Source organism: Larimichthys crocea, chromosome IX (assembly GCF_000972845.2).
Source record: "Larimichthys crocea isolate SSNF chromosome IX, L_crocea_2.0, whole genome shotgun sequence".
NCBI lineage: Eukaryota > Metazoa > Chordata > Actinopteri > Sciaenidae > Larimichthys > Larimichthys crocea.
This window is the reverse complement of record NC_040019.1, coordinates 13,153,315-13,180,815: the sequence shown is the minus strand read 5'-3', so window position 1 is coordinate 13,180,815 and position 27,501 is coordinate 13,153,315. Positions and strand designations below refer to the sequence as shown.

The 27,501-nt window shown below is 43.9% G+C and overlaps 3 protein-coding genes across 4 annotated transcripts; 2 read left to right on the top strand and 1 right to left on the bottom strand.

Moving 5' to 3' along the window:
• The first annotated feature begins 1,108 nt into the window (after window positions 1–1,108).
• aebp1a (AE binding protein 1a) lies at window positions 1,109–14,415 on the top strand. Its single transcript, XM_010749709.3, has 20 exons — window positions 1,109–2,178; window positions 5,340–5,582; window positions 5,671–5,730; window positions 6,461–6,520; window positions 6,669–6,728; window positions 6,825–6,893; window positions 7,646–7,723; window positions 8,397–8,506; window positions 8,614–8,753; window positions 8,841–8,925; window positions 9,020–9,164; window positions 9,462–9,541; window positions 10,110–10,233; window positions 10,870–11,066; window positions 11,383–11,556; window positions 11,654–11,779; window positions 11,870–12,116; window positions 12,548–12,687; window positions 13,169–13,268; window positions 13,382–14,415. Exons 1-20 carry the CDS (start codon window positions 1,932–1,934, stop codon window positions 13,966–13,968), a joined length of 3,072 nt encoding a protein of 1,023 aa, XP_010748011.2. The 5' UTR covers window positions 1,109–1,931; the 3' UTR covers window positions 13,969–14,415.
• Window positions 14,416–14,944: 529 nt separating this feature from the next.
• Window positions 14,945–20,968, bottom strand: ddx56 (DEAD (Asp-Glu-Ala-Asp) box helicase 56). The gene is made up of 14 exons (XM_019278626.2): window positions 20,838–20,968; window positions 19,638–19,799; window positions 19,400–19,554; window positions 19,124–19,294; window positions 17,630–17,720; window positions 17,194–17,435; window positions 16,966–17,109; window positions 16,672–16,785; window positions 16,493–16,587; window positions 16,155–16,228; window positions 15,973–16,062; window positions 15,764–15,869; window positions 15,570–15,664; window positions 14,945–15,337 (listed from the first exon to the last, which is right to left on the bottom strand). The coding sequence occupies exons 1-14, from the start codon at window positions 20,892–20,894 to the stop codon at window positions 15,257–15,259; spliced, it is 1,677 nt and encodes a 558-aa protein (XP_019134171.1). The 5' UTR covers window positions 20,895–20,968; the 3' UTR covers window positions 14,945–15,256.
• A 1,101-nt stretch (window positions 20,969–22,069) lies between these two features.
• On the top strand, window positions 22,070–25,883 carry dusp26 (dual specificity phosphatase 26). 2 transcript variants are annotated; one of them, XM_010749718.2, is made up of 4 exons: window positions 22,070–22,237; window positions 22,525–22,708; window positions 23,516–23,727; window positions 24,119–25,883. In XM_010749718.2, exons 2-4 carry the CDS (start codon window positions 22,530–22,532, stop codon window positions 24,328–24,330), a joined length of 603 nt encoding a protein of 200 aa, XP_010748020.1. In that variant the 5' UTR covers window positions 22,070–22,237; window positions 22,525–22,529; the 3' UTR covers window positions 24,331–25,883. The 2 variants fall into 2 exon arrangements, with proteins under 2 accessions (XP_010748020.1, XP_027137774.1); XM_027281973.1 differs by lacking the exon at window positions 22,070–22,237 and adding an exon at window positions 22,255–22,365.
• Window positions 25,884–27,501: the final 1,618 nt, after the last annotated feature.

The following is a 27,501-nucleotide window of genomic DNA, read 5'->3' as shown; positions in this document are numbered from 1 at the left end:
TGACCGAGACCACAATCAAAGAAAGTGTCATGTAATCTGATTTCTCCATGGGTGTTACTTTATTACATTATCGATGGTTCACAGCACGTCGTGCATGTTTTTTTCAGGCCGCTTTGAGTTTGTCCAGCACAATATTTTAAGATTTTAGAGAGTCTGCTCTCGTTGTCTTGTTGAGGGACTGAACATCAGACCAGTCGGAGCCGTCACACTTACCTCACATGTTTGTTTACGACCTGAATCTGGACAATCTGATCGACCCTGCAGTCTGAGTCTTTAAAGCTGGACTGATCAATATTCACACACGAACAGTGGATTCAGTGTGCGTGAGTCATCGACCTGAATCTGCAGCGCCTCTGAATCTGATTTTGAATTCGTTCAGATCTCTGTTTTGGTTTCACAGCCCTCAGATCTGCTCGTTTCCTGCAGCAGCTGTTTCCAACATAGCCGAGCATTTAGCAGCTAAAGACACGAGAGATATTTTCTAAGGACTAAAAACAGAAGTGAAAAAACTCTGAGTGCTAGAACACATTCACTATAACAATTTTATAAGACGATCGAATGCCAGTGTTGTGTTTTCAGCTTGTTCTGCTGCCACCTAGTGCCCAAAAAAATCAATGAATGCAACTTTAAACATTGTTCTTCACAGCACTTGGTTGAATACTAACTCAACTAAGGTTCTGACCCAGGCTTGCTCAATTGCGATTGGACCACTGAGCAAAAAGGGGCGGGACTTCGTAAGGCTACGGCTGTTATTTATCTATAGCAGACTGCTGTTATTAATTATAACCACAGTACTGATCACACAGACCACAGCGGAAGCAATAAAGTCATTCTTAATGAATTAAAAATTACTTTAAGACCAATATTTTGTACCAGTGATTGACTTCTGTGTGTATAATATTGCAGCATGTTTCCTGCATCACCATGCCGTGGTTTATTCTGCAATAATAACCGGCTCGCTGCACGTCGCCAAGCAGGGCTGCTGCTACAAAATACATAAACCCTGTGGCTCTATATAATAAATTTTTATTTTGTGCATTCATTTTTGATTCAACCTAAAAACATATACTGGTAATATATTAATAACATATCACTCTACGAGGTTCCATGTGCTCTTGCTTTGCTATCTGCTGACCACGTTGTTTACAGCCTCACTTTATCTCTTGCAGGAGGCAGCTCGTCTATTTTTCTATCCAGAAGAATGTGGTGCCTCAGCTTGTTTGAATATCTTCCAGGTTACAGCTAGTGTTTAATTTCCTCACTCATGCACTGCACACTCTGGTTGAAGTCTTTCTCTGGTCTTCTAGCGAGTCCCTGAATGACTGAAAACCTGATTAAAACCTCTTTCTATAATGCTCCTTTCTTTCTTTTCTTTCCTCCCTCGTAGGAATGTCACATGTGGCAGATGCTCCTCCCCTCAGCTTAGAGATGGGTGAGGGGAAAAGGGGGTGAAGGGCCATGAGGGAGAGATGTGACTGAGGAATATGTGAAGAGGAGGAGGAGGAGGAGGAGGAGGAGGAGGACGGAGCAGGGAGGTGTGCTGCTCCACTGCTGCTGCTGCTGCTGCTGCTGGAGAAAATCCACTCCAGACAGATGCATTTCCTCCGATCCAGCACGACCGGGAGGCTGCTTTAAAACTTCCAGCCCACAACATTTTCTTTCCCTCTCCATGCTGACTTGCCATCAGAGAGGAGGAAGCTCTCTAGACCTCCACAAGCTCATCCTCCCTTTTGTTCTCTCCAGGTCCACATCCCCTTTCATGAGACTTCTTAAGGACCTCAAAGCCTGGCGACTCGAGACAGCTGTGCATCTGCGGGTCAGATGTTTGGTTATTACTTGTTTTTACGGCTAGTTTGAGATCCGAGGCTTTTTTCTTGGAGTGCATCTGGTCCACTTCATCCTCGTCAGCGCTGAGTTTCCAGATCGGAGGAATGAGGGCTGAGGTGCTGGTCGTCTGGTTGGCTCTGACCCTGAGCTGCGCTCTGGTTTGGGCTCGGGAAGATGCGAAGAAGGACAAACTCTCCGGAGGTTCGACTCAGGTGAGAGAAGCTCAAGGACCGGTCGAGCGCAGGAGACAGGGGGAGGAAGGGGATGTTGAAATGTCAGATGAGCCGGCTGAAGCTGTGGAAGAGAAGACGAAACCAAAGAAGAAGAAAACACCTGAGGAGATAGAGGCAGGTGAGTGGGAGCTCCTCCAGACGTGCTTGGACACGTCTTATCTCGACCTTTTCTGGCCTCTCGGTCTACTCTGAGCTTTCTGCCACAGCTTGCAGCCAAGACACTGAGAACACACAGACAGGAAAGGCTGCAATCAATCTCTGAGGCAGGAAAATGCCGAGTTTGAGCTCTGGTATCTAGTCCAGAGATTTCTTTCTTACCTTGTGTGAATGTGAATGAAAGGCAGAACAGAAGAAGAGTTTGGGGTGTTTGTTTAGATGAAAACATCTCGGTGATTCAGAGATGACGGTGCAGAAACTTGCAGTGATTCACTTGGTGGTCTGGACGTTTTCTTGGCAGCCTGACCGCGCAACCGCTTGCTTACATGAGCCGCTTTCTCTGCCAGGAATACAACCGTGAGTTTTAGTAGCTTGTTTTGTCAAGGGAGATGATCAGAGGATGAGATTATGCAGTGAGACCGGCGCCCCGTGTCCTCAATTAGGTCTGCAAATAAAGAACCATCTGTGAAAAAAACACACAAACTATGAGCAACAGCAGAAATATTTCCACTACCATTTTCCATAAGTGAGCTGAAGGGATTTACAAGAGGGCCCCACTTTCTGCAGCATTGATGCAATGGCACCGATGTTCTGAAACTTAACTTTCCGCTGCATGAAGCAAAACCACAAGCCAAGCACTTTGTGGGGTTTTTTTTTATGTGTGGCTGAATTAGGTTACACAAAAAGCCATGATTAACAAAAACCCAAGACCCAAAAACAATTTTTCTTTTCTTTCAAACTTTTGTTTATCCAGTTTGCTGAGTGTGCAACATTTTTTTTACGGTTTTAAAGTCAGATTTTAACCTTTTGCTGCACAGATTCTTGGAGCTTATCAAGGCCTGAGTGCTGTTATCTGCTGTCAGTGACTTTTTGCATGGCTAAAGTTCAAATCAAGTTACCTGACAGATGGTTTGTTACACAGAACCATCTGGGAAGTCTCGGTAGGAAAACCTGGCAGGCACTTTCAGATAAATACATCCAACCAACAATCAGATCAACTCAGTCAAACATGGGTGTAGTATACGTGACATCACCCACAGGTTTCTGAAGCTCTGTGAGTGACACCACCTGTCAATCAAAGCGTCCACGCTCTTAACCCTGCATAACTTTAAGCCTTAATATAATGTGAACAGGTGAGTTGTATATAAATTCACCCTCAGTACAGTTGTCATGAACGGGGAAATTAGCTACAGAGACCAAAACTGTTTTTTGTACCAGGCTGTAAACATGTTTATTTCTGCTGTGAAGTTGGACATTTGGACATGGGGACTTATGGCGACTGACTCACTTCTGGAGCCAGCCTCAGGTGGACGTTTGAGGAACTGCAGTTTGTTGGTACTTCAACCCACATCATCGCACTATGGATGTTTTTATTAGAACTGAATACTTGACCAAAAGATGACCATAGATCCTCAAAGGGTCCTGCACGTGACATAAAAACCTCAGAATATTGAGTCTGGACTATAATTAGACTTAAACTAGATTCAGATACAGGATGGACTACAATACAGGATCGTTTTTAACAAATAAATTACTATTTACAGTATTTTCCCGGACAAACATTAGACATGCAGTGAACCTGGAAGCTTTGAGGACCCTGTGTGCACCATCACATGTCATTTGGCTCATGTGCCATAAAACCTGTCTGAGGAACAGGAAAATCTTGGCGGCCTCCACCTGAATCTGACACATAAATTCAAAAACCTTCCATCACTCTAATCTCATGTGTAATGTTATTTCTGCGTGCAGTCACAGAAAAAGGTGACTGACGGTCGTGCACAGTGGCTCTCAGGTGTGGCTGAAGGTGAGTAATGGATTGGCTGTGTTGTGTTTAAGGGCCGGTGGAACATCAGGAAACACGTCCAGCAGACGAAAACAAGTCGGCGTCTGTGTTTGCACTGGAGTCTGATGATGGGTGGATTAAAAACACAGAACCCTGAAGCTCTGCTCTGTAATATTCCATGTAGTTCAACATAAAACCGTCTATTTTATACTTTTAAGTCTTTTAAGCAGTTTCTCATCAGACACGTGAGGGGGCGTAATGCGACAATGAGCTGATTAAAGGTCCAAACGTCTGAGTCTGGAAGTTCTTAGATCGCCCCCATCCAGCCATCGCCCCTCATGTCTGTGTGTTCAGTAAAGAGATGTAAGTGACAGAAACAGCTCGTTTAAAAAGCTCGCTAATTAACACCTTTAATCCGTACAAGAACAAGAATGTGAAAACAACAATTTGTGGTTTATTTGGGGAGTTACATGCTGGAACTATTTCTTTGTAAACAGCACACGGGCGTAGAGACTGTGGGCGTCTTTAAACAGAAACTAAAACTATAATTTTGGGCATTTTACCACGTTTTCTCCACTACAAGGACGCTCTAGAGAGCATGTTACCATGTTTAATCCACTGGAAGGGCATTGTAAGGGCATTTGACCAAGTTTTGTAACATGGAAGGACATCCTAGAGGGCACCTAACTACATTTTCTCCACCAGAGAGAGCGTTAACCACATTTTCTCCACTATAAGGGCACTCTAGAGAGCACTTTACCATGTTTTTTCCACTGGAAGGGCCCCTCAAGGGCACTTTTGCAGTATTTTTTGAACATGGGCGCACCAGGGAGTACATTTATGCTCCCAGGAGGAAAAAAAAAATACTTCCTGACCTTTCCTCTCAGTCTCCTATCAGACCAAACTTTGTCTAATCTTCTATAATTATACCGTCATGTAGACTGTTCAGTATTAAGCGACACAGGAACAGCTTTCTGGGCAGATTATTAGTCTTTGGCAATGGTCTCCATTCGTGTGCTTTCTTTTTTGGTCTACGACCAAAACAAACCAATGAACTGGCCAAATTCTCCTTCAGCACCAGGTCCTGCAGCGTTTATGTGTTATGTCAGTGTCTGTCTGTCAGTGTGAGGAACGTCATGACATTTGCTGTAAATACACGTGTCCTAACAAACAGGCTATAAAGAGCAATTCAAGAGAAACATTTGGCAATAAAAGTTCATATAACCCAACAATAAAATGTTTAAAGAAGCTCGCAGCTCCTTTCATACACGTCTGTACACACAAACATTGTAGACTGGTTTCAAATAACTCAATGTTTTCCTCTTTTAAACTCTCTGAAGCCAGGGCAAAGAAAGCAGCAGAGAAAGAAGCCAAGGCAAAGAAGCAGAAAGCCCCGAAGCCGACCAAGAAACCAAAACCTCCAAAACCCACCAAAAAACCCAAAGCGCCAAAACCAACAAAGAAGCCAAAGGCGCCTAAAACCACCACGAAACCAACGATACCAACCACAGCGCAGCCAGAGACCAAGCCACCGTCTCTGGACGAGGAAGAGGAGAAGCTGCTGATTGACCTGGGCTGGGACTGTATGTACACGTTTATATTCAAGGAAAGCAGACCTGTAATCTGGATGTTCTTGTATTGTCGTTTAACTCTTTAACTTGGTCTCTGCAGTGTTTCGACCCGTGACGTCAAAGACACCTGCATGGGTTGAGCCTGTTGAGCCAGACCTGGGTGAGTCTCAGCAGTCAGCCCAGCTCGGTGTCTGTCTTTCAGCCTTTTATTTCACCAAGCTCTCACCAACCACTAAAAGTCTTAGCTTCCTCCGTCAGCGTCCTCTTCGCTCTCTTCTCCTCTGCCATCATGTCCATAGAAGCTGCTGAGCCCGGTTACACTGCTCGCTCGATCTAAGCAGCTCCGGTTCAGGCACCGGTGGTACAAACACTAACACTCGCCCGGTGCTCTGAGCTCACAGTCCGACAACAGTCTAACAAACTGAGCTAACAGCAGCTACTGTTGTTCACCTGATCACAGGTCAGTGTAGCATCAACAGGAGGTGACAGACGTTAGTGATCTATGTGATCTGTAGTTCTTTACATTTCACAGTAGAAGCTGTAGAACTAAAGTTCACACAGTCGACGTCTCCGACTAAAACTCTCAGAGCCAAACAGAGTTTTATGAAGACTTTTATGACGAATCCTCGGGGGGTTCCAGCGGGTTACGAGGGCCGAGAGTTTATGTCGAGGCGCAATCAAAGCAGGATACTGCTGTTCTCCATCAAACAGATTTACTGTCCAAATGTTCTCAACATGTAAAGACACACTACCGGGTGAGAAGAGTTTTCACTCGGCCAGTCCAGTTTTATTGAGATTTGTTCTGCAGATGTATTCCTCCTGTGATGACCAGGATTTTTTGGTTTGCTGGCAGAGATTGTAAAAATAAAAACGTGCCGTGTTCTTCACAGATAAAGTGCTGAACAGAAAGAAAGAAGCCACAACCACTGAAGTCATCATGTATATCCCAGGTAAACTCAGAAAACCTAATGCCAGTGGTGATCTCTCTGAGTTAAATAATTTGCCTGTTTGCTCACTTGTCCATTGGTCTCAGTCCACATACCTCCTCGAGGGAGGTAACTAAAGAACGCTGTAATCTTCCGTCTGCTTCTGTTTCAGAGGAAACCACCACCGTCCCGTACATCGGCCCCTGGTATGAAGAATATGATTACGCCGACTGTACGTCCCCCTAACCTCCTACAAAATGAGCTTCAATGTGCCACACAAGCTGCAGTGCTTAAATAATGAGATGTTTTCTGTCTGATTGGTTCACAGTGGCTGAAGAAAGAAGGAAGAAACAGGAGGAAGAGGAGGAGAGAGCTCGGAAGGAGAAGGCAGAAAAAGGTCTTTACGAGTATTTCAATGAAAAAAACAACATTCCTGAAAACCTCTTATCCCCTGTGGTCCAAACACTCACGCTCCCCCGGTGCTTGAGATTGTGCAATTGTAGATGTGAGTGTTGTCTGGAAGGTTGTGTGGAATTCGGTACAGATCTCAAAAGTGTCCAGACTTTGGTGATTCCTCTGTTTTTCCTCTGAGCCCGGTAACATTTGCTCGGCTCCGGTTCTGGCATGACACCAGAAGTCACCTGAAGCGACGGGCTTGGAGCTGACAGACTAACAAGTTGCTGCTTTTGGTTTTTTATACAAATAACTCCAGACATCACGGAGTCTTCTACAGTTTGTTATTAGATGAGAGTAACATGAAGAAGAGCCGGCGGTGCACAGGCGGACCTCCTAACAGCTGCTCTGTTTAACGTCCTGTTGTTATATAAAGCTCAGAGAGCAGCTGGCTCATGTTATGATGATATCAGGAGGCGGCCGGCAGAGAAGATCCATTTGATAACTCTCTGCTGAGGTCTTACACAACATTCTGGTTGTAGCGTTTCCATTAAAGTCCAACTCTGAAATCCAAACGGCTTTGTGCATGATCTGACCCGTAGTTGGGATTGGAAACACATGAGCAGCGAGTGAGGGGGGGGGTGAAGGTGCACTGTACAAGCACATATGGAAATATTTTGCCTGGTTGTCCTGCAGAGCGAGGTCCATGTGAAAACATGTTGTGACACATATTGTTTTCTCATTACGCTGCTGAAGCCGAGCGGCAGAGGAAGCAGTGGGAGGAGGAGGAAGAGGAGCGACTGAAGCTGCTTTCAGTGCCCGCCAAACCCAAAAGTAAGAGTTAATTTCAGTTCATTTGCAGCAGGAAAAGTACATTTACTCGAGTACTTAAAGGTGCAGTGTGTCAGATTTATGGGGCTCTATTAAAACCAGAACTCTGTTTTTATTAGTGTCTAATCACCTGAAAATAAGACTTGTTATGTTTTTGTTACCTTAGAATGAGACTAACATATTTACAGATGCTGCGAGTCCTCTGCCATGGAGTCCGCTGTGTTCCTACAGGAGCCCAGAGTGGACAAATCCTCGGGCCTTTTTTGCATTTTTCATCCTAAGAACGATAATGTGAGGCGAGGAGGTTGTAATCAGCAACTACATCGCTAAATACTAAATGCTACACACTGCTCCTTTAAGTATTTGAAGCAGAACGCCAGTGCTTACAGACGAGCTCATGTTTAGTAAATATAATTAACAATATAATAGTTCATAATATTTAACATATACAATGTTTAGTACTTTAATGTTTCTTCCACCACCAGGACTTCCTACATTGTCTCTAGGGACACGTTTTACTGCGTCTGTCTTCATTAAAAAAGAAAGAATACTTTTGACAGACTTGTTATTGGCCTTCGCGTCCTCTCCAAAGAATGAAGCCAGTGGATGTTTTCAATTAGAGTCTTTCATGGAACATTTGTCAACCAGATCCTGTTTGTCTGACGTTCCCTCTCAGTCTGTCCTCCTCTGGGCTTGGAGTCTCACCGGGTGGAGGACGACCAGCTGCTGTCTTCGTCTCAGTCTCACCATGGCTTCACGGCTCAGAGAGGACGACTCAACATGCAGGTAGATTTACGTCTCAGCTCGGCACTCGTCAGGAGTGTGCGTCTCGTTTATCTGTTTGTAAGTTTGGATGGAAAAAGCAGGTCTGAGAACAGCTGTGTCTCCCGCAGGGCTCTGATAACGACGAGGATCTGTACGGCGGTGCGTGGTGTGCAGAGCCAGAAGAGACTAACCACTGGTTTGAGGTCGATGCCCGCCGAGAGGTGGAGTTCACTGGGGTCATCACTCAGGGAAGAAACTCAGAGCAATAGTGAGTCCTGCTGAAACTTGGGATGACTAAAAGAAACTCGTAGTACAACAAGATGTAAAACATTAATATATGTTCCATTCTTCCCAGTGAGGATTTCGTGTCCTCCTACTACGTGGCCTTCAGTAACGACAGTCGTGATTGGACGACATTACACGATGGCTACGCTGAATGGGTGGGTGAAAGTTAAACAATACAAATAATTGCCAACAAGCAAAGACATTGATTGATTGATTGATCGATTGATTGTTGATCCTCCCTCTCTGCAGTTGTTCTACGGGAATGTGGATAAGGACACGCCGGTGATGAGTCAGTTTACGCCTCCCGTGGTGGCGCGTTACATCCGCATCCTGCCTCAGAGCTGGAACGGCAGCTTGTGTCTTCGAGCTGAGATCCTGGCCTGTCAACTTCCCAGTCAGTACCATCACAGCACCAGTGAATACATCTGAAGTGTCACATCTCCAACTAGGAAGCCTCGTTTAAAGCCTCACAGTTTTCGAAGGGTTTCATGAGTCACTGAGCTTTCTCATTCCTTTGTGGAGTACGTCACCGTCCACGGTGAAAAACAAGACTCTATTTCACAACATGAACTTGTCAACCTCAGCGTTTAAAAGTGTATTACAGCACTGGATAACTGCAAAGTGCTTCCATCATTTCCCGTAACGTTTACAGACCTGACGGTAATCTCTTGTTGCATGTTGCTTCTTTCAGGCAGCTACCGCAGTGAGAATGAAGTCAACTCGTCTGATGATCTGGACTTCAGGCACCACAACTACAAGGAGATGAGACAGGTTTGTTTTCAAGTCTGATTAATCCAAAAATTCCCAGGTGGGGAGAGAGTCGCTGCCCAAGTGAAGGAGTTCAAGTATCTCAGGGGTCTTCATGAGTGACGGACAAGATGGACTGACGGTTTAGTTCAGCATCTGCATCTGAGCCGGAAGGCAAAGCTCTTGATTTTCCAGTCCATCTACGTTCCAGCCCTCACCTATGGTCATGAGCTTTGGGTAGTGACTGAAAGAAGAAAAGAGTTTCCTCTGCCAGGCACCAGGCTCAGCCTTAGTGATAGGTTCAGAGCTGCTTTTCCTTTGCATTGAAAAGGAACCAATTGAGGTGCTTAAACATCTGATTAGGATGCCCCCGAGTATCTTCCTTCTGGTAGGAGACCCCAGGGCAGACCCAGAACCTGCTGGAAGGACTACATAGTCCATCTAGCCTGGGAACGCCTCGAGATCCTCCAAGAGGAGAAGGAATGCCTTGCTGGGAGGAAGGACGTCTGGAACGCCCTGCTGCCGTGACCCGACCCCGGGCAAAGAATATATAACACAATAACACAATCACATCTCTTTCTTTCTCTTCCAGATGATGAAGGTGATAAACGAAGAGTGTCCCAACATCACCAGGATCTACAACATTGGTAAAAGCTCTCAGGGCCTGAAGATGTACGCCATGGAAATCTCCGACAACCCCGGAGAGCATGAGACAGGTATGAGAGACAGACAGACTCCTGCTGCAGAATATTAGAGTCAACAACAGAAACATGTGGCGAACGTATGTCGGAAAAAACTGAAGCAAATATTTTCACTTCTTCTACAAACAAATAAATGTGCTGCTGGTTCTTAAACTGAAAAAGAAAGTCTGTGCAACCTGATTTAATTTCAACCAAATCCAACATTTTTCAGCCACTGGCTCTTCTGTGGAAACGAAACATCCAAAGTTTAACTAAATTGAAAGCAGGGTTTTTAATTTCCTTTTAAAAACAGAGGCATGCAATGCAGGGGCATATCTCTCTATAATGCGTAGTATTTAATGAAGGCAAACTTGCACGTTTAACCACAAGGCTTGGTTGTGGTAGAAGAAGAAATATTCATTTTTAAGATTTAATGATTAGAGAACAGATCGTAAAGCCACATGAGGCCGGTTAATAGTCTGAAACTTGGGGCTACGTGAATAAAACTGACTTGGCTTGACTTGATGTTATCCACAGTGCACACAAAATACAAAATACAAAATCAGAGTCTGCACAGCAAGAACAACTTGTGCATGTGATATTGTGCTCTAACATTGTAGCCACCGTCATCCGTCTTCATTTTAACAAATCCGCGTTCTGTTCCGTCACTAGGTGAACCCGAATTTCGGTACACAGCTGGTCTCCATGGTAACGAGGCGCTGGGTCGAGAGCTTCTTCTCCTGCTGATGCAGTTTATGTGCAAGGAGTACAATGACGACAACCCCAGAGTGCGCCGCCTGGTGGAAGGAGTCAGAATGCACCTGGTGCCTTCGCTCAACCCAGACGCTTACGAGCTGGCGTACGAGATGGTACGATGGAAACGTACTCTTGTCCGGCGGCTTCTTGCTCGCTCACTCTCTCCTTTTTCTCTTCTTAGCTTCCTCCGTCAATGTCCTCTTTACTCTCTTCTCCTCTGCCATTATGTCCATAAAGGCTGCTGAACCCAGTTACATTGCTTGCTTGCTCAGCTCATCTTGCTCCACTCACTGTCAGTATTCTTCTGCCTCCCGGGTCTGAAAACCTTCTCTTACTGATGGTCCAAAACACCTGTGGTACAAACACTAACTCTACCCCGGTGCCCTGAGCTGGGTAGCCTGGCTAACAAACGTCCTTCTTGCCCTCCAGGGTTCGGAGATGGGGAACTGGGCGCTGGGCCACTGGACTGAAGAAGGTTACGACATCTTCCAGAATTTCCCAGACCTCAACAGCATCTTGTGGGGAGCCGAGGACAGAGGCTGGGTCCCTCGTATAGTGCCCAATCATCACATCCCCCTCCCAGAAAACAGCCTCAATGGCTCAGTAAGTTTCTTTGTATGCCACCAAGGGTACATTTGCCTACAATGATCCTGCACTATGTGACGACGTTCAAATATTTGTCTCCTTCTTGCTCTCATAGCTTGCTATTGAGACCAAAGCCATCATTTCCTGGATGGAGCGCACCCCATTTGTGCTGGGAGCTAACTTGCAAGGAGGAGAAAAACTGGTCACCTACCCTTTCGACATGCAACGTCCACCAGTTTCTGTAAGGCTATTTTACAAAGAACACGGCACAGATTACCTCAGCAATTACACACCGGTACAATACTCCTCTAATCCTGTGATGTGGTTAAAGTTAACAGACAGCAGACGTTGGAGAGGTAATTCTGAGATGAACGAGGAGACGTGGGCTCGCATTCAGAGGCAGAACGAGGGAGCTCTGAGGGAGACGCCCGACGACGCCATGTTTCGATGGTTGGCGATGTCTTACGCCCACAGCCACCTGACCATGACGGAGACCTACCGAGGCTCCTGCCATGGTGACGATATCACTGTAGGACAGGGCATCGGCAACAGAGCTACCTGGAAACCGGTGGTGGGCAGTAAGTGTCGACACAGTAATGGGCATTGAAGCAAGAGTAGACATTTGGAGGCTTCCTACTTATTCATGGGGGTATTCATGCATGAATTACACTATTTGGGGGCCCCAAAGCAAATTGAGCATCTGTTGCTTTAAAGGTCCACATCAAGTACAGTCCACAAAACAAACTATAGATGGCAACAACATAGAAACTAACCAACCAGTACTCCAACACCGTAGTACTACATGGCCCATTGTTTTCTCTCTGTCAATTAAGGGTCGGATAGACCTGAAAATGAGCTTAGACATGCAAGTGATTCTGATTATTGGGGTGTAGACAGAAGTCTTAGTCACTTGGACAAATAAAATAAAAAACATCAGCCTAGGTAGACGCCACTAGGAGTCAGTCAGGGTTTGAACTGACCCTGAGGTTTCTATCATCCTCTCCCACAGGTATGAATGACTTCAGTTACCTGCACACCAACTGCTTCGAACTGTCCATCTTCTTGGGCTGCGACAAGTTTCCCCATGAAAGTGAACTTCCTCTCGAGTGGGAGAATAACCGCGAGGCTCTGTTGTCCTTCATTGAACAAGTAAGGACTGGACGGATGAGTATAGGTAGAGTTTGGAGACCTGACCTTCAGATGTGATTGGTTTGGTTGTATTGGATTCAAGTGGTGGCAAACTGACTCCATTGGAACCTTTAAGGGTTTTTGCTTGGTTGTTAAGGACTGGTGACCCAGGGCAGGTTCTTGGTTGGTAGTCCAGCCATGGGGATAGAACGGCAAGTGGCTCCCCTGTGCCACCCTCAAACTGTCTTTTCTGTATTGTATTTCAACATTTCACAGGTACATGAAACATGCTCTCAACCAATACAGCAACATTCGTCTAAACACCATGTGTATGATTTGAACATTTGACTCTTTATGACCAGTTGGAGACATCAATGACTGTCGTCCTTCCCTAAAAGATCGGACCCAGGGTCACTTTTACTCAGTGGCTTTAAAGTCTTGTCTATAGTTGTTCTACTAGTCATGTTGAAACTTAGGGCCTTACATGTTGTTTTCTGTGCAGGTAAATCGAGGGATAAAGGGTGTAGTTAGAGACATGGAGGGAAATCCGCTGGCTAATGCCACCATAACTGTGGAGGGAATACGGCATGACGTCAGAACTGGTATGTTGGCTCCAACATCAAAGATATTTTGCAAGATTATGTATATTTTAGTCAGCAATGATGATTTAGAGAATTTCAGATCCTAACCAAAAGCTTCTGTCAACTCACTTCAGCTCTCGGTGGGGATTTCTGGCGGCTGTTGAATCCTGGCGAGTACAGAGTTACCGCCAAAGCTGACGGCTACACCCCCCAGACTAGACTGTGCATGGTGGGTTACGACACTGGAGCCTCTCCGTGCAGCTTCACCTTAGCCAAATCCAACTGGGACCGCATCAAACAAATAATGGCGCTCAACGGCAAGAGGCCCATCCGACTCGTCCCCAAAGTGAACGTAGTGAAAACGACTCCGGCCAGCGTGGAAGTCATGAGCACCACGGAAAGCCACGCCAGCCTTCAGAGAGCAGAGCGACTCAGGCGGCTTCGGATCTTGCGTTTGCGCAGGTTGCGTCAGCAGAGATTACGAGGCGGTCTTAATATCACTCCTGCGACCACAACAACAACCACCACCACAACCACAACTACAACCACAACAACAACAGCAACGACGACGACGAGAGCACCAACCGAAACCGAGAGAACCACCTCCTGGTACGACTCCTGGTTTCCCGTGGACAGCTGGTCGACTGAAAACCCGTTTGATAGCGTCATCTTCGAATCCGGGCCCACACAGGACTATCCTTTTGAATTCACTATTGATTGATTATTACATTCAGTGACCCCCCACATCTATGTTATACAAAGACCTTACTAACCACTTCAGTTTGCTGCAATGTCACAGCTTTAAGAATACACACTGCATAGGTTGTTAATTATTTTAGTTTTCACTTGGTAAACATTTTGAGTGGAGACAAAAGTGATTTTAAGGGAATGTCCATGAGATAAATATGTTTTTGGAGAGAATTGATCTGGAATATAAAGCCTCTGCTGAGCAGAGACTATACAGCACAGGTTTAATTGGATCTATGTTTAATAAACCGATATACAGTAGGCTACAACACAAACAAGATATGAGTGTGTACTTCTCCATTAGAAATGTATATATATCTGTATGTTTCTTTAAAGGCTTTACAGTGTGATTTCTGTCCTCAGCTAAACTGATTTAATGTACTGCTGAATGCATTTGATTAAAATGAAGGTATTTTCTAAATTACCGTAGTATGTGTATTATTTTGTGTCAGTAACTTAAAAAAGTGTAAGGTGTAAGCTCAGTGTCCCCAGAGGATGAAGCCTCGTGACTTCTGGTGATTCTCTTGGCTTTTCCTCTGGCGCCACCATGGAAGTGACATCTGTAGTAATTAGTAAATATCTCTAAAATTTTATTTTATATTAGTAAAATATCTCTAACTATCCAATAGATTGCTGTGAAATTCACTACAAATATTCAAAGTCCCAGAGGATGAACCTAAAACTTTAATGATCTTTTAACTTTTTTTTCTTTAACGCAACCATCAGGTCAAACTTTCTAATATCAGAGAAATATTTCAACAATGATCAGATGAACCGCCTTGAAATCTGGTTCAGACATTCATGCTCCCCAGAGGATGAAGCGTCATGACTTTGGTGATTCCCAAAGTCATGAAGCTTTCGGCCATGGTGGCTTTTCTCTCTGGCGCCACCATGGAAGTGATGTTTGTGGTTATTAGTGAAATATCTCAACAATTATCAGATGGCCTGTCTTGATGTTTGAGACGAAGTCTTTTTATTTTAATAAACATTCATAACAGATTATTAGAAATCAGATAATATATATGGACACAGTATTCCTCTTGTAACCTCACCTACATTTGGATTTGGCAAAATCCAAACTCAAACTGACTTTGTTGGCATTTCTTCTGGTTTCAAAGTCCATTTTGTCCATGGTCTGTAAAGCTTCAATAGCCCGTTTAATCCAGAGTCCGTACAGTTTATTATTTGTCTCACGTGGGCCAACACCAAAGACCAAACCGTCCTCCCGCTGACAGTTAAAACAACCAGGACAGGACTGCCTGCTATGACTGGCCGGCTTTGCCTTTTCTGTGCCTCCCTCCGGTGTACCGGAAACTCTTGAGTGGGTTCTTCCCCTGGATGTTCTGCAAGAGAGGAAACCAGTTATTGAACATGCAGTTTAGATGGTGTTAACATAACACTGCTGCGCGGTCTTCTGAGTTACACCGACCTGTTTCAGGGATGTCCTGATCCGATGTCAAATATCAATATCGGGGCAGATCAGGGCTAGAACGGCTACTCTAACCTGCTCCGTGATGTCTCCATACGTCATTCTGTCAACTCTAACAGACTGTTTCACGTTTTCCTGAGTCTCACCTTGAAACTGGTCTTGATGACTCCTTCAGGTTTTTCCTTCCTCTTCCTCCTCCTCCTCCCTGACATATTCACGGTGCTCCTCAGCGTCTCTGGAACTGAAGGAAGTGAAAACGATAAGTTTACTGATGACGGATACTCTGTAACCATGACGTCCATCAGCTCTAGCTCTGTGTGTGTGTGTGTGTGTGTGTTACCGAGGTACTCGGGTACGTTCTTCAGGTGTGGTTTGATGACGGCGGGATGGAGGTCTTTGTCATGTCTGAGCAGCTGCAGGTCTCTGGGGTTATCCTCGAAATATGTCTGAGTGACAGCAGAAACATCCAATCACAAAAAACATCCGCACACACCTCCACCTCCACCTCCACCTCCAGCTCGTCTCTGTGGTGGAGCGACCATCGCTCACCTTGAGTTTCTCTGAATTGAGCAGCTCCTGTTTGATCTCCTTCAGTCTGGCCTCTTTTACTGCCTGCTTGGTCACTGAACGCATCGCGTCCTACGAACAGACAAAACATAAAAGTCATCATCCAAACTGGAAGCTTATTATCGTCACGAACTGACGCCTGGTGTGATGATGAGGAGACTCACCCTGCACCTGTACCTGAAGCCTTCGATCTCTTCCATCTTGAACTCGTACGGTTTGAGGGCAGAGTCGGCGTGATCTGAAACAAAACGCACATTTTATAGTAACAGTCACCGACTGAAAACATTATGGAAAGATTCCTGCAACGACAGATGTTTAATTAAAGAGTAAGAAGCTGTTTGTTTGTCGGGAACAGCACAGAACACGTTTAACTGTCGAGCATAAACAGTGGATTTAACTTAAGCACCAGATCTGGACTCACGTATTCAACGATCAATAAACTAACTGTAGTGTCACTAAAAACAGATTTCAGTTATGTGACTTTAGGAGAAGTCCTTGTTACCTCCTGTGAGAGCCTCCTCCACATCTGACAGCAAACCGAGCTCCGTGTGAGCGATGAAGGACAGAGCGGTGCCCGGGTTGTCGGCTCTCGCCGTTCTACAAAATGAAACAAAACACGTCAGGATCTGATTCTTCATTGGATGTGAGCAGCTTCTTACTGAGAGGTGAAACTTTTCTCACCTTCCCACTCGGTGAATGTACGATTCTACGGTCGTGGGGAAATCGAAGTTGATGACGTTGGCGACGTTTTGGAAGTCCACACCTCTGGAGACGCCGTACTCTTTGTCCTTACTCCTTTACAAACATTACACGGTCACCAAACGATCAATCAGAAGCTGGTTTGTAAGTGATCATCATCTAAAGTGTGAGGATCAGTGACTAATGACAAACTAAATTGCGCCCGATTGTCACGATAGATGGGACAGTGTTTAAAGTTACAATGCCTCAGCCAGGACGTTTCTCCATTTGACTCACTTTCCTCCTCGCTCTGTCGCCTTCTTCTTCTTCCCTTTGCCTGCAGGCGCCTGAGAGGCCGCGGTGGGATCAGCCAAACTCTGCTCGTCTGTGGCGATGATGTAGTCGTAGAATCCCTGGTTGAACTGAGTGATGATGTGACACCTGTGAAAGAGCGGCACCAGCACGTCAGAAGACAGAAAAGTCAAGAAACACAAACACTCGTCTGCAGGAGGTCGGCTGTCTCACCTGGACTGGACGGGCAGCTCCGAGTTCAGCACACAGGCGGGAATCCCGAACTGCTCCAGGAACAGTTTGAGTCTGTAACATCGGTCCACGGCTCCCACGAACACCAGCGTCTTGCCCTGGACCAGCCGCAGCCTCAGCAGCGTGTAGATGAGCAGGAACTTGTCCTCCTCCTCACATTTGATGCTGTACTGCTGCAGCTGGCTGCTGTCGGGGAGCTGAGAGCCCTGAAGCTTCAGGATCACCTGAGAGGACACAGAACCACCAACACGTCAGGTGCAAGACAGATGATGACTGTTAATAGAACAGCTGGAAAGTGGAGCGTTAAGTCTCAGTGCTGTTATTCTCTATATCGGCACTCATGTAAGGACTCTCGTCCAATCAGATGACTTGATCTGAACTAGCTCTGATGTTTCTAACATGATCAAATCAAAGTTACCGGGTTGTGCAGCAGCAGCTCCTTCAGGGCCTGAACATCCTCGGTGAGAGTCGCCGACATCAAGAACGACTGGTAGATCTTCGGCAAGTGACTGTGAAAAAAGAAACACTCGTGATTTTAATTATGAACATTCACGTTCGGTCAGGACGTCATTTACCTGACTTTAAATTCAATATCACAGAAACATCAATAAACATTTTCCTTCAGTTCTTCTTCATCTGTTCGAGAAGTTATTGGTGTTCAGTCATCTGTCATGGCGTCATTAAGTCGTTACATTGTTACTCAACCTGTCAGGTAGGGCTGCCACAAACGATTATTTTGATAGTCGACTAATCACCGATCATTTTTTCGATTAGTCAACTAATCGGATCATACGTAAATTCACTGTCCCGGAGAGGGGAGGGTGGGCAGGCGCTGCAAAACTTGAGGACAGAGCTGTGAGCCACCTTCGCCCCGAGTCTTTCCATGCCGACACAGAACCACCGCGGAGGAAATGCGCCCAGCGGGGGCCAGCCAGCGCCGGGGAGAGGTCCCACGAGGGGATCCTCCCGCACCGTGCGGCCGTCCCTGACCCGCCGAGTTGAATCCCCCGGGCAGACTGCGCGGAAGTTGCGGAAAAATCGCGGTGATTGGTTAAAATTGCAACACCGCCCTGAATTCACGGGGATTCACTGAAGTTGCGTTGAATCGTGAATTCCTGGAGGGTCTGTGTTATGGTATCATTTACGGTACAGTTAGGCCTGACGCCGATTACCACTAATGTGCATGTGTGTGTGTGTGTGTGTGACAGAAAGGCAGACGCGGCAGTGGAAGCTGCAGCCACAGTTTCAAGAGAAAAGCAAAGTAAAAAAACAAACAAAAAAACGATGCGTCGACATAATCGTGACTAATCGACTAATCGTGGCAGCCGTACTGTCAGGCTCACGTTTAAGACGTGAACTTTCTGGATGATGTTGTCTCTGATGATGAATGTGTCTGTTCTTCTTTTGACCCAACATGACCGAGACGAGAACCCGGCTGAGAACGCAGCAGTTGCTGGTTCTCGATATTGAGAATTTGCCCTTTTGGATACTGTCACTGTTCAGACTGACGCAGTAGCAGTGGACTGTCTTTTCTTTCATACAGTTTTTGTGAAGAGAAGCGCCATTATCCAGTATTTCAAAGCAGCAATAAAAAACCTGCGATTGATAAGTGTGGACTACTCCTTACATTACTCTCCCCACACCGTAGACAGCGTACACTAATAATTTATACCATGTGGGTAAAACACTTTTAGTTGCTGCCCACATCCACAGCATTATTACGTACTGTAGGTAAACACACAATTAATCCTTTTAAACTGAATTATTTGTCTGACTTTCTTGTTGATGTGTGGAATATTTTCCCCTCTGCAGATTTCTAAAACAATCCTTCAAATGAAACAGTTCTCTGAACCTTCTTCAACCCGGTGGCGCCTCATTTTAAAGAGTCATGGCCGACTCGATCGCCGCTCACCACAACAAGTTCTTCAGATCTGCCTCGAAGCCAAAAGAGAAGAGCAGGTCAGCCTCGTCCACGACCAGCGTCTCGAGGGACGAATGCAGGACCAGGTTCTGGGCACTGAGGTGAGCGAGCACGCGGGACGGCGTCCCCACGACCACGTCGGGCTTCTCCATTAAGATGGGTCTGTTCACGCACACACAGGAAGCATCGCACTTAGTATTTATATCTATTTATAATCACAGGAGATACGTGTGTGTGTGTGTGTGTGTGTGTGTGTAACGGGCCGACCTCTGCGCCGACAGGTCGGCTTTTCCGGAGATGTCGGCGACCCGGACGTCCCTCGAGCAGAACGCCGTTAGCTGTCTGATCATGGTCTGGACCTGCTGACCCAGCTCTTTGGTTGGTACCAGGATCAGAGCCCGCACATCTTGCTCACGAACGCTCTGAAGACAACAAACACAATAAAACAAACTAATAGATTCACTTTTATAATTAGTCACTCATGTTTTCTCTCCCCCTCCCTCACCTGTTTGGAGGCCAGGATCCTTTGGATGACAGGGACGGCGTACGCGGCGGTCTTTCCAGATCCGGTCCGGGCTCGAGCCAGAAGGTCTTTCCCCTCCAGGGCCAACGGGATGGCCTTCTCCTGGATCAGAGTCGGCTGGGACCAACCCAGATCTGCAATCGCCTGAATGACGACAACACAAAGCATTTGGACACGATCAGGCGCGGTGGTTAAGAGACAGAGGCAGTGAATAAGAGTGAGGGAGCGGCGTCACGTCAGACTCTTTTAACACCAACACTTCATGCTGACGCTGTTTCATGAGTCATGTCTTGTGTTTACAAGCTGCTGTGACACCTGAATTTCTCTTTAAAGTCTCTTATATTACCGTAATTATTAAGCTGATTTAAAGGTGCAGTGCGTAAAAAACTGGGGCCTCTATTTTCAGAATAAGGCAGACACAGAATATAATATTCATAATTATGTTTTCATACACGTATAACGGCCAGAAAATAAGAATATTTTTGTTTTTATCATTTTGTATTATACAGTATACAGTGCGAGCGGGTCCTCTTCCATGGAGACGGCCATGTTGAAATACGGTAGCCCAGAACAGACAAACTTAACACCGACTCTAGTTAGGGTCTTATTTTACATTAATTATGGTATTTATCTGTTTTCCTGAATGTAAAGGACACATGAGCTGCAGCTGTATACAAACAGTTTACACTGTACAATTATTCTGCTTAATTTGATGAAATATCTTTAAAAACACACAGTTAAAAAGTTAAAATAAAGACGTTAAGTGGTCTGAATATGTTTGCTTTCCGCTTCAGTTCAACACAATTAAAATAAAACATAAAAATGTGACGTTAAACACACAAAAAAAGACACATTAATGTGATTATTAAAAGTCCGGTCACAGAATTCACCGTAACACCAGTGACACCAGTTTGAACGGGTTACTGTAAACTCTGTAACATCAAACTGGTTTTCAGCGGGAATAAAAATGTTGTTTTAACGTTTATTAACGTTTGTTTTAACGTTTTTTTAACGTTCACATGAACGTTTCGACACACGAGACACCAGCTCGTGTTTACATCGAGCTTTTCTTCACGTTTCCGGTCCCACGGTTCACCGACACTGGATTTACCGCGTGTTACCGGACGTCAGCCGGTGTGTTGTCGTTGTTGTTTGTTTGTTTGTTTGTTTGTTGGTTGTTACCTTTAGCAGTCGGTCGTCTAAGCCCAGCTCGTGGAACTGAAGCCTCTCCGCCGCCATCTTCACGACACACGTGTGTCACAGGAACTAACGGGAGGGACGTGAAGGCACCGTGACGTCATGGTGCCTTCACGTCCCTCCTCTGAGGCTCCGTGTTTCCGAGCTTCAGCTCAATTCGACGCTCTCTTGCAAATTTTCAAATATCAGAATCAGAAAAAAAGCTTTAATGACATTTACACATACAAGACATCTGTTCGTTGTTGGTGCACGACAAACTAAACTAACTCTAAACATAAGAAATATAATAATAATATATGCAAGTTTAAAGATATCTAAAAAATATATAAAGTATAAACAGTGTGAACAGTATGAACAATGTGATGCATCAAAACTAAAAGGTGTGTACAGTGTAAACAGTTTTGAATTAAGGATATCTGAAACACAAATAATAAAGAGATAAAGAGAAATAAATAAATACATAGAAGTAGGTTAAGTCTAAAAACAATAGGAGCAGAACTCATATTTATTCTCTCCACATTTTATTTATTTATTTATTTTCTCCTTCTTTTGTGGTTGTTGTTTTGTAACTGATCATTTCTATCTTGATTGTATTTGCTCAGTGTTGATTCAGCGCTACACGTTGCTCATGACGATGAGCTGTGTGGACATAAATATGTGTTAGAACAAGTGTGACTGTATGTCACATGTATGTATATATGTCAATTTATATAATATGTGCAATAAAAAAGTTTTTTAAGAAGTACAAGTATCAAAATAAACTTACCAGAAATGAAAGTAGTCATTATTAATTAATGATGTGTAAGGTGGAGCTAGTTTATACACTTAATCTATAACATTAATCATAATTCATTAGCTGATTGTTGCTGGATAATAATTATATTTTGTATTTATACATTTTGTGAGTAAAAAGTACAATATTTTATGAGATGTAGTAGAGTACAAGTTACCACAAGTACAAGTACCTTGAATGTTTATTTAAATACAGTAACTACTTCCTAGTAATAAGTTTATTTAATTAATTTTCCTTAATTTAATTTGATTAATTTTAATTAACTTCCCCTCGTTTGACCGGAAGATGGCGCCAGACGTCACCAGCGTCATAAAATGATCATTAATCAATTAAATATCAAAACAAACCACAAACAGTGAACGCATCATTACATGTCGCTTTAATAATGAATAATAAAATCAGCAGCCATGTTTGTAGTCTTTAACTGAGACTTGTTGAGAAGATGGAGAAGCTGCGGGTGGAGGTGAAGATGTGTGGTGGATGCTCAGCATCATCATCATCTTCATCATCTTCCTCCCACAGCAAATAAATGAGTCAACATGGCCGCGGAGCAGCTCGCCCTGTAGCAGACTCGGAATAAACCCGCACTCAGGTAAAGAAGCAAACATGGAGGTTTCATGGGGAAACAGGCCCTGTGTGATTTGATTTAATCTGTTGGAGCTTTGTGTCCTCAGTTACTGAAAGATGTTCAGCCCAGTGCTGAGCAAAATAAAGCTACAGGTAAATATTTGTTATATAATCTCTGTAAATCTCCAAATAACGGAGGCTGTTTTCATCCCCTGAACGCATCTTTTTTATTCTAGTTAATTCTAGTCTCGCGTGTTTTGTTATTGTTTCGTATTTTATGATTTGTTTTATGTGTTTTATGTTTTCTCTCAGATTAAATGGCGTTCATGTCCCGGTTCTCCCGGTCCCGGAGCAGCTCCAGGTCTCCGAACCGAAAAGACTCGGAGCGCGCCTCCCCGGTGCTGACCGTGTCCGAGCTGGAGAGGCTGCTGTACACCGGCAAAACAGCCTGTAACCACGCAGACGAAGTGTGGCCGCGGCTCTACATCGGAGATCAGTGAGTTTACAGAAGCAGAAGGGTGGAAGGAGAAGAAATGTTTGTTTACATGCAGCTCAGAACAAGAATTAACATTTTAAACATTTAATATACATCTCAGCAGCGACAATCAATAATAATAATCTGTACACACATTAATAAATCTTTATTTAAACCAGCTAACAGCAGGCTTCCTTCATTGTCTGCAGTCTAATTCAATTGCATATATGCATAAAAGAAAATCAGTTTTTACTTTTTATATAGTTTTCTATTTGTGAATGTCTTGTTTAATATCTTAGTCCATGTTTAATTTAAATATGACACTAAACCCCCTTCATGGAATATGACAGTTGAGCATCTCCTTACGTGTCGTAAAAACACTAAACACTAAACAATTTATATATACATAAAGTATATTAACTGTGTATATTTACATATATGTCTTTTAAAATCTTTAAAGTATGGTTATATTTTTAAACATATGAGCTATGGAAAGTCAAAAGTTGACCAAGTTCTGATTGATATAATGAATGTACACAAGTACTTACTCTTTGTACTTTAAGTATATTTTGAACCAAAAGTACATGTATTACACGAGTACTTTTGATTTTTCAAGTACCTTTTACTGGTAATATGCAGGACTTTTAATTGTAATGAAGTATTTTTTATTATGTTGTATTGGTTACTTGTACTTAAGTTAAGGATCAAAGTACTTCTTCCATCACTGTACTGTATATTTTAAGCCTGTCGCTGCATGAACCTCGACGTCGTCATGCAGACATGTAGAGACGTGAAAACCACTTTGACTGAGTCTCCTCTTCTCTGCAGGGATATTGCATCAGACCGACGCGAGCTCGCCAAACTTGGCATCACACACATCCTCAACTGCGCGCAGAGCAAGTGGCGCGGCGGAGCCGAGTATTACGCCGGCATGAACATCACCTATCACGGCATCGAGGCTCACGACTCGCCCACGTTCGACATGAGCGTCAACTTCTATCCTGCAGCTGAGTTCATCCACAAAGCTCTCTCGAGCGGAGGTCAGTCTGTGAACGCTGAAGACATGCATACACATGAAGTACATCCTCTCATGAGCAATGCATCAAAATACTTAAAGTAACACGAGTAAATATTTGGTGTTCAGTCAGAACCTTGGTCAACTTCCTGTACTTAACTATTTTTTGGCCACTTGAGGGCAGCAGAACTGAGTTGCAAACACAACATTGAACTTTGAAGTTGATGTTTGAAGCAAACAGTTGCTTTATTTACACATCCAGCAGCTACAGAGCAACATTATCACTCATTTATTGTGTGTTTGTGTCCCCCGATGTGTCTAAGTCAAATATTTGCTCTGTTTTTGGTCTCCACCACCTATTTAGCTTCTGAATGCTCCACTATGTTCATGAGAGTTGATATTTGGTGTGTTCGTAGGTAAGGTGCTGGTCCACTGCACCGTGGGCGTGAGCCGCTCGGCCACTCTGGTGCTGGCCTACCTGATGATCAGACAAAACCTGACGCTGGTGGAGGCCATCAAAACAGTGAAGGACCACCGAGGCGTCATCCCCAACCGCGGTTTCCTCCGCCAACTTAACGGCCTGGACGGCATCCTGAGAGAGAGCCGGAAGACGTCACCGCAGAGCTGAAAACCGACTCAACACTCGTACAACAAACAGCCGGCAGGCAGCAGCCGGTCTGGTTACACTGAGGGAGGTAATGGGACCAAGTTAGGATGTCTGTGTTTGACGCTGTGGCTCTGTAGCAGCAGGTGATAACAGGGATCGACTGAAATCTTCAGACTCAATTCATCCAGTTTTATTTGTTATTTATTTTATATTTTATATCGCTGTTTATTTGTGCTGAGCGCCTGAAACAATGCGAGTTCTGGACATCCATACACGGTATACGGAAAGTCGCGTGTACGCATGGGTTTAAAACCCTTTAATGAAGAATTCATTTAAATCATGGTCAGTTTTATTGATCATAGATTTGCCTCAAAGTATTTTCCAATCAATGACACCTTCTATCCTTCAGACACGGTCACACCAGAACTTAAAACAACAAACTGAGTTTATACCGTTGACCAACAGCCAGACTGAGTTCAAAATGAAGGATGCCATCGTAGCCCTGCAGCTGCTTTGCACGATTTAATTTAACCTCCCATGTTGGAGTATAAACCGCTGCACAAGAGATCAATGTTTTTAGCCAGTTATGAGAATAAACTGTGCGAAGGTATTGTCCCGTTAGCTCCCGAGCTGCACACTTGCCGGCTCAGAGAGCATTTTCACCCCGTTAGTAACTCTTAATGAAATAAAATGATTCACGTTAGTGTGAAAGACTAGTGCTAATGTATTAGCCTAAGGTATTAACCATTAACTGGCCAACTACATTAGTTTATTAGTCTAGTCTAACTAGTTAGCTGTGCCTCTTTCTGGTGTGGCCGAGGCCTCTAAAACGTTCTTTAGATTTAGAAAATCAGAATTGAACAATAACACCATAAGCTAAAAAATGGTTCATACAAAGGGGTCATACGTTAAGTCTGAAATGTCACAAGATGAAGGTTGTTTGTTTGATTATTACATTTCTTAAATCTTTGTTTTTTTTTCCCAAGTGAAATACTGAAGAAATGAAACCTCTTCAGACTCTAAAACCGATACGACATAACTGAAATATCTCCTCGGTCTATTTTGAGCGCGGGTCTTTGAAAATAACACGAATCAAACTGCCAAAAATAATCTTAAAATCAAAACAAACTTTGGTCAAACTGCTCAAAGACACATTGAACCAGTTGTCCATAAAGGTTCACAAAAATGCTGGGAACCGCTGTGTTTTTATATCTAATCAAACTTCAGACCATTCCACTTGAACCTGATGTTTTATCACCACAACAGCTGCAGAAAAGTAAAAAAAATTAAAGCTTTGAATGAAGGCGATTCCACAGAGGTCTTAAAATGAGCTGAAGTAATCCTGAATGTCTCTTGTACTCAACTTATCATGAACATTTTGGTCCTCAGAACATCAAGAGGTAAAATTAAATTACCTTTATCAACACAGGCATAAAGTTCCATTGTCAATGGTCTCTCTCAGTTTTTATAATCTTATTTTCTGACCAAAATCAAAACCACCAAATTAGCTACAGAGACCAAAACTGTTTTTTGTACCAGGCTGTAAACATGTTTATTTCTGCTGTGAAGTTGGACATTTGAACATGGGGACTTATGGAGACTGACTCACTTCTGGAGCCAGCCTCAGGTGGACGTTAGAGGAACTGCAGTTTTGTTTTTGCCACCTTGGAATGAGCCTTTTATATCTACAGAAGGAGGCGGGTATTATTGCATTACAACGTCATTTTGGGGAAAATTAACATTACAGAAAGTATGATGACTAATGTAATCATGACTTATCATATTCTAGATTATATAAATGTATATAAATGATAACATTAATACTTGCAAAGTATTTTTGGACTTCTAAAACCAAATCTAAACGCATCATCAGGTGAAATTCATTTTATCTGAGGACCAAAACGTCCTGAATAAAGCGAGTACAAGTGAAGAGTGAAAGAACTCTGCAGTGAAATAAGATTTTAGGACCAAATAACTGGTGAAAATGAGATAACCGCTAACAGTATTGCCACTGCCCTGTAGTGTTACCAGTAAAATCATGAGTGCTCTTGTTTTATTGTTATCGGCAGCGTTCCTATCAGCCAGCCTGGAGCTCAGGGTTGGGATTCAAAGGACCCCCCACCGTGCTTGATGGTTTATGGGGCCCTGATATGACCACACCTGGTCCTGAGCATACACGAGGCTGTGCTGTCTTTTTTCTAATCTAAACTGGGATTAAACCTGTGATATCCGCCCTCGCAAAGAAGAGCCTCACTCAGCGATTCTTCCCCGTTAGTTTGAAGTCTTTGCAGGTCTTCCCTCGACCTTTTTTTACATTCAGCAAGTGTCATTAAGTGCTCTGAACAACTCACACACTAGTTGTAGCCCAGGTCTAAACCAGCACAGTTATGTAGCCTGATGATTATAAGATTACAGTGTTGTCAACGTACAGTATTCAGTATGATATGAGTTTTGTTTTCAAGTGTTAAATAAGTTTTTTTTTGTTTTTTTAAATAACCACACTCCTTCTTGACTTTTATATTCGATATCTCGTGTGTGATGATCTGAAAATTCATCCCGTAGACGACAGACTGAAGCCCATTTGGACAGGATTGACGTAACGGGGGAGGTGTGGGGGTAAATATTCACTGTGCTCTTTGATAAATCCATCGTACCGGACGAGAAAATTACAAGCCACGATCATTCAGCAAGAAAAAAGCCAAAAGAGTTAAAGGGGAGGCAAGATAACGGCACCCGCCTCTGAATTCTACATAACTTTAAAGGCAATTCTGAAATAATACTTAAATATGTTGTAAAATAGTTGTTGAAAACATGTAAGAAGTAACAAGACTTACGATATATCACTGAAATGTGGAGTCAGAGGTTCAAACAGTTCTTCAGTCTCAGGATTTTGTGGGCGGTCCTTAACGGGCTGCTCGATGACACGCTGAGGCCACCCTGAGTGTGGACACGCCCCCACAGTCCTGGAGCTGAGAATTAATTTTGACCTGATTTTACACCGAATTTCATAAACTTGTTGATATTTTTAATCATTCAAATTTGGCTGGATGGTTAATAACACTTTCTTCTTTGGTCTGACAACTCAGAATATTAATTTATTTTGACTTTAAACAGACTTTAATATAATGTGAACAGGTGAGTTCTATAAAAATTCACCCTCAGTACAGTTGTCATGAACGGAGAAATCATAAA

What these genes read in the sequence shown, in the direction of transcription:
- aebp1a (XM_010749709.3), top strand. Translation starts at nt 1,932, where the DNA reads ATGAGGGCTGAGGTGCTGGTCGTCTGGTTGGCTCTGACCCTGAGCTGC. An exon ending in GATTGACCTGGGCTGGGACT is followed by an intron (nt 5,583 to 5,670) that starts GTATGTACACGT and finishes TGGTCTCTGCAG; the next exon opens with TGTTTCGACCCGTGACGTCA. An exon ending in AAAACAGCCTCAATGGCTCA is followed by an intron (nt 11,557 to 11,653) that starts GTAAGTTTCTTT and finishes TTGCTCTCATAG; the next exon opens with CTTGCTATTGAGACCAAAGC.
- ddx56 (XM_019278626.2), bottom strand. Translation starts at nt 20,894, where the DNA reads ATGGCGGCGGAGAGGCTTCAGTTCCACGAGCTGGGCTTAGACGACCGA. An exon ending in TAGACGACCGACTGCTAAAG is followed by an intron (nt 19,800 to 20,837) that starts GTAACAACCAAC and finishes GTCGTCATTCAG; the next exon opens with GCGATTGCAGATCTGGGTTG. An exon ending in TCAATTCAGAGAAACTCAAG is followed by an intron (nt 15,870 to 15,972) that starts GTGAGCGATGGT and finishes GCTGTCACTCAG; the next exon opens with ACATATTTCGAGGATAACCC.
- dusp26 (XM_010749718.2), top strand. Translation starts at nt 22,530, where the DNA reads ATGGCGTTCATGTCCCGGTTCTCCCGGTCCCGGAGCAGCTCCAGGTCT. An exon ending in CGGCTCTACATCGGAGATCA is followed by an intron (nt 22,709 to 23,515) that starts GTGAGTTTACAG and finishes TCTTCTCTGCAG; the next exon opens with GGATATTGCATCAGACCGAC. An exon ending in CAAAGCTCTCTCGAGCGGAG is followed by an intron (nt 23,728 to 24,118) that starts GTCAGTCTGTGA and finishes GTGTGTTCGTAG; the next exon opens with GTAAGGTGCTGGTCCACTGC.